General features: G+C 42.0%; 1 protein-coding gene across 1 annotated transcript in view; it reads left to right on the forward strand.

Annotated features, from left to right (window-relative positions):
* Positions 1 to 6549, forward strand: part of GART (phosphoribosylglycinamide formyltransferase, phosphoribosylglycinamide synthetase, phosphoribosylaminoimidazole synthetase) — a gene marked incomplete at both ends in the record, with an annotated part of 30432 nt that extends 23883 nt beyond the window's left edge. The window contains 4 exons of the mRNA XM_080360703.1: positions 139 to 269; positions 1817 to 1958; positions 5031 to 5146; positions 6367 to 6549. Of these exons, the coding sequence (XP_080216829.1) occupies positions 139 to 269; positions 1817 to 1958; positions 5031 to 5146; positions 6367 to 6549 (572 nt within the window). The remainder of the gene's footprint in view (positions 1 to 138; positions 270 to 1816; positions 1959 to 5030; positions 5147 to 6366) is intronic.
* Positions 6550 to 10049: the final 3500 nt, after the last annotated feature.

The raw sequence follows: 10049 nt of genomic DNA on the forward strand, positions 1-10049 counted from the left end.
AAGGATTACTGTTAACATCAGTGTTTTCTGGGTTGGGTCTCACCCACATTGCTGCTTATTTAAAACATCTTCTAGCTGTTAACTATATTTATTCTCCAGGAACAACTTGATATTCATGCATTATTTTTTCACTCACAGGCACAAACCTGGAAGCCCTCATAAATAGCACAAAGAAGCCCACCAGTTTTGCACAAATAGTTCTTGTTGTTTCTAACAAAGCTGGTGTGGAGGGGTTAAGGAAAGCGGAAAGAGCTGGTATTCCTACAAGGGTATGTATTTCTCATCTTTTCAAAATTAGCCATCTTTAGCTCTGGCTGCAGTGGAGAGGTAGTGTGAGATAATGAGTTTTACTAGGGTAAGAGGTGGTTTTACACGATGGCTTAGTGGTCTGGGTTTTTTGATCTGTGATGAACTTGTGCCCTGGGGCAAACTATCTAACATGGGAAACAAATACAATTCCTTTTCTCCTCAGAGCTGCTGCCAGCAATCCTGATGGTTTTGAGAACAGTCAGTATATTAAACCAGTGCAAAACTTTCACAGTTACGGTTTAAACTTTCCTGTTTATTTAACTGTAGTGCATTTGCACTAAAGTAACAAGCTATTTCATCTGAATTTGATTTTAAAATTACATGCTAAACAGACACGGTAGTTCATTTGAATGAATTAGGGAGGGCAGACTCGATGGGACCTTCCACCGATTCCCTGGGCATTGCTTCAGGCTCTCCAGGATTCATTCAAAGCAAACATCATTTCCCTTAGTGTCATGGGATCTGGTGACAACTGGTTGCTTTGCCCTTTGTGTAGCCATTTGCATTACACATGTGAAATGCTATTGTTCTGACTTAAGAGCATTTCACAGTCACTTTTCACTGATAACTAGAGACATAGGGAAGATTTGGGCCCCTGTGTAGTAGGGGAGGATCTGATTGTTAGCGCTGCTGGTTTTTTTATTTGGGAGTACACGCAGATCACAAGTAAAATATATCCGTGGTATGCAGGGGAAGAACAAACATATAATGAGGAAAAAAATATAGTTTTGGAGAGATGATGGTCTCAGTGGTTAAGATGGAGAGCGAGTGGTGAAACAGAGGCACTGAGGAGTGCGCGTTGTGCCAGTCAGTACCTGGTAGTTCCTGGCAGAGTTCAGCCCAGTGTTGAGCTGGGCTCTATTTCTAGGGACCTCTGCCGCCTTTTCAGCTAACCAGTTCTGTTTTTTCAAAACCATTTTGTGATATTTAAAAGTGCCACCATGGTAAATCTGGCAAGGATTAACAGGTACTTTTATTTGAAAGGCCATGGATGCACTGCTATATTCTTTAAATTGGGGGATGTATCCTGGATGGAAAGTGCATTACTCATTTATATTGACCTGTTGGAGTAAGGGCTGGTTTATCAGTTTGTGATTAGCATTTCTTTCAAAGTTTTACAACATAATTTTCACCAAGGTTCAACTGCTTAAAACTGTCAGGGGTATTAAACTGAGTGAAGTAATTCCAAGACTCTAGGTTGTCTTCATGATCTACGGATGTACGTTGTTAAATTGTGTCCAAATGCTGCTGGGACCTCATCAAATAAAACTCATATTTACTTTCGTAATCACTGTGTGAATAGGACTAAAGACTGCATGTTTGTCTGTTAGCTGCATGTATTTATGAACTGCTCCTCTTGCTGTGTATATGCACCCAACCGGAGCCACACATTGAGATTTACTTGGTTTTTGTTTATTATTTCAGAGTACCATTTAATTGTGCTCTTAAGACATTTATATTAAATTAACACCGTGTCCATATTTCTTCATCTTTTGGATTACCACAGGTTATTGATCATAAATTGTATGAAAGTCGCGCTGAATTTGACAGCGCAGTTGACAAAGTCCTCGAAGAATTCTCAGTTCAGCTGATCTGTCTGGCTGGATTTATGCGAATACTGTCAGGTCCTTTTGTCAAAAAATGGGAAGGTAAGTACAGCATAGTAGTGTATGCATTAAAAAAAAAAAAAAAAGAAGTAATTATATAGCTTGTCATCAAGAAAAAGAAAATGAGAAAAATATAGAAAAGGGACCGTATCAATTCTGTGTTTGCAGGAAACTAGACTCTTCCTATCTTGTAAGGAAAGAAAAGGATGAGAAAGAGAAGGGTGGTATTTTTCCTCTCTCTCTGTCATTTCCACAGAGATTTAAGGAAGCCAAGGGCAAACGCAGATCTTGTGGTCTTTGATGTACTAGAAAATAGTTTAAAATAAGGTTGTGAAAACTTTAGACCTCTGCAAATACGAGGTGCAGGGCAAGTTGTTGCCTAAGAAGTAAGTGTTGGTTAGGCAGAGGTTAGCATCTAGCCACTGAGAATTCCTTCCCCTAACAGATGAGCTGCTTTGGCTGCGTATAAAACTGCAAAACTGGGCAGCGATACAGTTCCTATTAACCTGATCTTGCCAGTCTTCTGGTCAGATGTCCCAGTAGCCCTCTGAATCCGAGTGTGGCCTGTTCATAGGCAGGTTCAGCCCCTCTGCCCAAAGTGTTCACAGTGTCTCCGTTCTGGTTGTGTTTTACTGTTTTCGCGGGTCTTCATTAGAGGCTGATAACACCTCACCCTACTTCAGTGGCTGCTCTCCCTCCCCCAGTTGTTACATTCCTTATTTTATCTCTTTTTGTCGTGAATCACACAGCAGCAGCTGCTCTTCTCTCTGTTCGCTCTGCTTTGGGTTTTGTCATTTGGGTTCAGTTATTTAAACTAGTTCTTGCTCATACCAGTCATAGGCTGGTCAGCCTATATATAATATAAGTTGCAGCTCTCCAGGTGGCCGCTGTTGTTCACAGGGTGACTTTTGTGTTACTGTGGGTGTGCCAGAGACATGGACCTTTTACACCTGAACTACTTTTCAAACATCTCTCTAAAATCAGTGGAACAAAAGAGGCATTCCTAGGAGGCAATTCATTTTATGCTAAAGCTGTCAGCTAAAGTAAATCAGAGGCATTGTTTTTGTTTCTCTCTATTCATTAGTCCAGAAGATGAAGATGTAAATGTGCTGTAGATAGCTGTACTTAGGAGAGAGGAATCCCTCACTACAAGAGATGTGTTTTGAGTAGAGTATTTGTGCAGAGGATGGAAAAGAACTTTCTCTAATGCAGAAATCTTACGTGAATAAAGGTTTAGTTCCCTCTGATTTAGGGACAGAGCACTTACCGCACCGATAGTGGCCCTGCACGGGACAGGGTTTGCGTTACACGTGTGACTGGCCTGAGAGCAAAAGACTTTCTTTGGTGCAGGATGGTTAACTCATTGTTTAAATGTCCCGCACTGAATTGAGCTTGAACACAGATACCTACCTGAGCTCTGACCAAGAGTATCCTTCAGTTAGGTCTTCAATGTGAGCTCGGTCAGTTCAGCTCAGGGGTCTGTGCCAGCCAAGATGAGCCCACCATAAAACTCTGCCCTGCCATACCTAGGCACCGACCACCTGAAATTACCCAGGAGTAATCAATTCTTACTGCTGCTCTCTTGAAAGCTGTTACTTTTTCTTTCTCTCCCAGTCACAAAGACATAGAGTGTGAAGTTAGTTGTGAAACTCCTTGCTTAACAGCCCTGAAATGTTAATTTTGAATGGTAATATAAAGGACAGATTAAAAACCAAAACAAGCAAACCGGAAACCACTTTCCTTTAGACTAGTTTCTGACAGTGCCGTAATTAGAAACTGGGGAAACTCAGAAGTGCAGAGTGTTGTTTTCAGCTCACTGTCCCAAATATTTCTTTGCTCAAGCAGCAGGCAGGGAGATGCTAGTGCTTAAGAAGTAGTATTTTTTGAGATACAAAACACATTTGAGACATTGCTGGAGATCAGTCGATACATTTGCCTCTTGAGGTTGCACAGGGCAATAATCCGCATGTGTTGCTGCAGCGAGGGGGCAGGTTTCACGTCATGCGGCCAGAAATGGCCTTCACTCACATTACAAAATCACAAGCCTCTATTTCGGGACACCGCTGCCTCTGCTAGCGCATGTCAGCTCCGTCTTGCTGCTTGGCATTTAGGTGGTGTTCAATAAATCCTGATGACATACAGTCTTCCTAAACAGGAGGCATGCAGAGACGGCGTGGGCGTAGCGTACTCTGATATAAATAGTATCGATGGCCGATTTTTTCTTTTCCTGTGAGGGTTTGTACCAAATCTAAGAGAAGATCTAGGGCTGTCAAGCACCTCTTGACTTCACTCTGGTCCAGAAGGGGCAGGAGGATTTGTCACAGACGTATTAGAGGCAGACAGGGGAAGAAATAAGGTTTTCTTATGGTTTAAACCATCACATTGCTGTAGGGGTGAGAGCCTGAGGTCACCAGCAGGCACTCTCTCCTGCTGTACAGCTAGGTGGGAACTCAGGCATATGCTTTTTCTTTAAGGGAAACGTAAGGTACAAGCTTCCCGGGGTTATACCCACAGTCACACCTAGCTGAGGGTTAAAGGTTACGTTATCAGTTTTGGGGTTCTCCAGCCAGCTGTCTTTGTGGAAAGTAGTGGTGGTAGACAGGTGCTTTTTGGAAGGGCAGAGAGAAGGGCTCTGATCTGAGCAGCTGTTGTCTTTGATTAAGCCAAAACAGGTGTGGGGGGAAAGTCCAGGCTAAGGAATTTTTGCCATGTCACGAGGGGTCTGTTACATCATTTGAAACCACACCGAGTTTCTTCCAGGTGCTGAGTTTGTAAGGAAGAGGATTGTGCTTGTGATCAAAGAAGAGAAGGACAAGATGCTGAGGGAAAGGACAGCTATATAAAAAACCTGATCATTATTAGTCACTGGAGAAATCTGCTTTAGCCATGCGATTAATTGTTACTGATTGCTGTCTTTGATTTTTCTGAAATACCGAGACATTCTGAAATGCTTTGAGCTGGTTATCTGTCAGTATCCTCACAAAACAGGTGTATGCAAAAGTAGTGAAAAAACTTTTTCACCAATGTATTTTGTTCCTCTGTTGATTACGGTACTTCGAACATTCTGGTAAGGCTGAATACTAAAAGACAATGTCCTCATTTATAATTTTCCAGGAAAAATACTGAACATCCACCCATCCCTACTACCTTCTTTTAAGGGAGCAAATGCCCACAAATTGGTGCTGCAAGCTGGAGTCCGAGTCACAGGCTGTACTGTCCACTTTGTAGCTGTAAGTACTTCCTTTCCCCCACTTTAACTCTATAACTGGCCACTCTTAAGATTTTCACCTCGGAGCTTGCATGGAACACCCTTATACCACCACGTTTCATTATCTTTTCTCCTTTGTTCATTCATAACATTGTTAGAAAATATATTGCTTTATTTCGCTGTCCCTGGAGAAGGAACTGGAAATGAACAGCCCATACAGGAGTTTAAACTTTATCTAAGCTGACTTCTTCCCTAAGCATACCACTGCTGTCTTTCACCAGGTGCAGTGGGGTACTAGTTCATATAAGGTCTTGGCTAACCCAAAATCTTTATTACTACACAGCAACAGCTTCTTAGATTTTATCATAACCTTCCTTATTTGTTGTTTTCAAGAAAAAGAAGAAACAAAACCACAGCACTAGAAATGGCACAAGAAGCTTAGATTTGTTAAGAAGTAATTCAATGTTTGTGGGAACAGAGGAAAAAACAACAAATCACGTTAGTCAAAAGCTAAGAAAACGAAAAAACAGAGAGATCTCAATTTGGAAAATGCACATTTTTATATAAAAAGTCAGAGAGCATTTTTTCCATCTTGTTCAGTTCTCAGGGTTGAGGGTAACTAGTCTTCCCTCCTCTGCTGCATTCTTCAGATTATCTTCCCCTTTTCCACTGCTCCTGAAATCTGTTCTCATTATTTTTGCTTTCTCTTGGAAAAAGAGACAAAAACTATTTTTCCAGATAGAAGGAAAAAAATGCATTCCTTTCTCCACGATATGACTTAGGGTTTCTTCTCCGTGTGGCCATGTACTTGAGAAACAATAACTAAATAGCAGGGATCTGCCTCGTTAACATGCCAAAGAAAGATCTGCTGGGTCTTCTAGTCCAGCTCTGTGCCAAGGCTTGGCTAATTTTTTCTTCTAAATTGAAATGTCAGCATTTTGTCCAATTGAGACTATCACGTCCACAATTAACGTGGCTTTTGTTGTTTCCTGTGGCAGAAATGTTACTCACTGGTGTTCTGCCTACCTCCTCTTTTTCTTTGAACTTTTGTTTAGCTCCTCACAGGCCAGCCTGAGTGCCAGCATCTTTTCTGCATTCCTCGCATTAGCCCAAAATTCACGTTTCCTGTAATAATGTAATGATAAACAGATCCCTGGAGCAGCTGGATTACATCCCTGGACTTACAGCTGGGCCCTCCTCTCTCTTACAGCCATACAGACCTTCTGGCTGTTGCTTTTTCAGGAGGAGGTCGACGCTGGAGCCATCATTTTCCAGGAGGCAGTTCCAGTTAAGATCGGCGACACAGTGGAGACCCTGTCGGAGAGGGTGAAGGAGGCCGAGCACCGAGCCTTCCCCGCTGCCCTGCAGCTTGTCGCCAGCGGGGCCGTACAGGTGGGGGAAGCCGGCAGGATCTGCTGGAAGTAGGAACAGCGTGTCCACAAAGGTCCTCGGATGGGACAGCTGAGTGCCTTAATTGCTCAAAACAGAGGTCACAGCCTAATAACACACTACACACACTACATTCTCTTCACAAAGTGTTTTCAACATAGAGTTTACCATGTCATGTTCTCACTCAAACGGCTAAAGATTTGATGTAAAATCTGGAGAAAGCCACAAATAGGAATATTAAGGCAGGGGGCTGTTCTCAGCAGTTTCAGCTATGGCTCTGTTACACCCTTCCTCGTTATAATCACTTCCTTGGCCAACATTTTGGTTCTCAGTCACTTTCTAAGCAGTTGGCTACAGAGGGATCTGAGCATCTCTTGAGATTGAGTGAGGAACATCAGTATCACTCTCTAACAGACCATACAGGCTATAACAAGGGATTCTCTTGGCATGTGCTGTGAAGTGTTTGCGGGGAAATGTAATGGAACTAGTACAATGGAAGAGACAGCTAAAGGCAAAAAACTTTACTCATATAATAAAAATCTCTGGCCAGAACAAGAAAAACTGGCCTCCAAAACACTAACCCTGCAGATAAGGAAGTAGAACTTTTTTTCCATACAGTTTCTGTTTTAATGTTGGCAGATCTTGTCCGAGCCATATTCTGGATGTATCCCATAATTTCAAATGTTGGACCTGCTATCAATGAGGTGCTAAATAGAATTAAACAGCTGCTGACCATTTGGCTTAAAACATCCCCCTATGAACCCCCCACATCTGAACTCTCAAAAATTTGTTCAGAGCCAAAAGAGTTAGTTTTTTGGGGAAATAAGCAGAATGGACTAGATACAAAACGTGTTCTTGGCTTGTGAGACATTCTTCAGAAATTCTGCTGAAGTGCCTTTATTCTCGGAACAGTATTTTTACCTGGAATAATAGTGGTGGAAACCCAGTAAGTATTAGCATTCTGGAAACAATAAGGGTTTTTGCACAGCTGAACTCTTGTGAAAAAACACCTGGTTTTTTTTTTTCTATGTTTTAGCATAGCTGTGAAAACATTTTGATGTATTCAGTAAAATAATCAGTTTTGCCCCATACAAACCAGAAGCATTTCACTGAAGCTAATAATGTATGTTGTAGAACTCCCCTTTAATACAGAGAACGGCAATTCCTATTCTGTGCACTGATGTCCTTATGGTACTTCCATGTTGACATAACCTTAATTTGGATTTGAAATAAAGTCTAATAAAGCTGAAAAATTAAACATCACAATCTTTCCTCGGAATTCCTTTACCAGGGCTATAAGCTGTAGGACAAGTTTGTGAAACAGAATCCAACTTCACCCACAGTACAGCGACTGTAAATCAGTTGGTGAGGTGACAGATGCGCAATCCTGCATAGGTTAGTAATGATTTGAGGAGTGTGGTGACCTTACTGTTTTCAGTGGCCAGATGGTCTGTGATGAAGAAACTTGCTGACAAAATATTCATCATTCTTATCATTTGCCACCAAGGATAAGGCTCAAGAAAATACGGAGTCAAATGGTCGAATTTAATTTGCTTGTGAAGGGCAAAGATTAACAGCTAAGTCTTCATTCAGCCCAGTGTTTTTCTTTAGAGACCTGCCCGCCCACTGCAGGGCCTCCCCCCTCCAGCCAAGCTTCCTGCCAAGGCTTGAAAGCCAGCCTGTCTGGGTGAGAATGCGAACCATGCGGGGAGCATCCAGCCCTGGCAGGGCTTCGCTCTGCACAAGTTCAGCGCCTCCGCCGTGACGCAGCAAACCTCCTACAGGTCAGAAGAAATCACATGTAAATTAACTCGCACATTAGAAGAAGAAAGACTTCTGGAGGTGAAATCACTATGTGTACAGTTAATAAATGTAACAGTAGGGATAAAGGCAGTTTGATCACTGCCAGGAAGGCCAGCAGCAGAAGACCTGGGAGCCCCGAATCTCATACCCTGCTCCATCACAGGCAATTTGAGAAAGACTCAGGTATTTTGCCCTCTAAGACTGATGACAAATGGAGTGTAAGCACCTCTTTGTATTTCTACAAATGCAGAAAAAGGAATTTCATTGTGAATGGGATCTTAGCTTTGCTTCAATTACCAGTCTATAAAGAAAGAATAAACAGATTAATAACCTGTCACCTCACCCAGTCTCTGGGGGATACCAGTAGCACAACTAGAGAGAGTTGTTCGCTACCATGGTGATAATTTGGCGACCTGTCAGAGCACAATAACCAGCACCCTGTTCTCTTTTAACATTTTATTTGTTAGGTTTGAAACATTCGGTCATGCATGCTATGCAATTCAAATAATAAAAACCATGAAGTTACAACAGACCAAAAGCCAACTAAGCAATGTGTTTATCATAAATTTTGTCTACATATACCAAACATTCATTAATCTTGCCTTGTTACAGTTCTTCCTCCTTCTCCCAGAGCATGAAAAATATATGTTCCTTGCTTCAGTTGTTAGAATGCAAGAGATAAAGAAGGTTTTCTGTAAACAAATGGCAGCCATTATGGAAGGAAACTGAATTTTTCTTCCCTCCTGAACTACTGAAACACCCCAAGCTACACATTAAAAAAAAGAGGAAGAAAAAAGAAAAAATAAAGGAAAAATGTATACTTGTTAACTGATGTAGCCAAGAGTGAGATATATAGTATGTCCCTTACTAGTATGGTACATGTAACAGCAAAACAAAAGTACTTTTTTTTTTTTTTTTTTCACTGCATCTAATGGATATTAATGATCTTTCCTCTGGAAAATTCAGCTCTGGCTACTTCTTTTCTGGTTTGTTCAAGTAGCTTCTTAACTAGCTTTCTTCCTCTGATTTGTTACTTGCATGCACGTCATGAGTCTGGCAGATATAAAATAAGCTTCCCACAGAAAAAGGTTTTATTTAACAGCAGCAAGTCTCTGGATCAAGCCAATCATTCAGTCAGCAAAGAAAATGGAGATTTTCCTGCCACGGCAAGTTAAGCTGAGAGTGTCTTGTGTTGATTTCAAGGATGAAGGCAGAAAAATGCCTGAAGTCTGGTGTTTCTAGTCCCTCCATCAAAATTTTCACCCCACAAGATCCAAAAGTTTTAATATGAGATTCCAGGAATGTCTATGTGCTGCCCCCTTTCAAGGAGCCAGGGAAAGTGTCTAGATGTATGTTCAGCGTACACTATCCCATCGTATTGACAAATAATCTGTGACAAGGAGCTTGTTTCATTTTGATTTGCCTTTTAGAAGCTTTCTGCCTTGCTGGCCTTTGGATCTCCTGCTTGGCAGCTCACTGGACTCTGGCTCCCACACTGGTGCATGTTTACACATCCTCTTCTCCTCCATACCTGAGGTGCTCCACATGGTGGGGATCACAAGGACGAGGTACTTGTAGGCTCCTACCTCCTCACACGGAACTTTGCATTCATCCCTTGGTGCCAAATCCACACTGTGCCAGCCTGGGCCTCACTTCCCATCTGCCCCATCATGTCTGGCCTCTGCCATCCAAGTTGGTTACCCCCTTGCAGCAACACAGTTCATGATTGTGGT

This window comes from Nesoenas mayeri (genome assembly GCF_963082525.1).
Source record: "Nesoenas mayeri genome assembly, chromosome: 1".
Taxonomy (NCBI): domain Eukaryota; kingdom Metazoa; phylum Chordata; class Aves; order Columbiformes; family Columbidae; genus Nesoenas; species Nesoenas mayeri.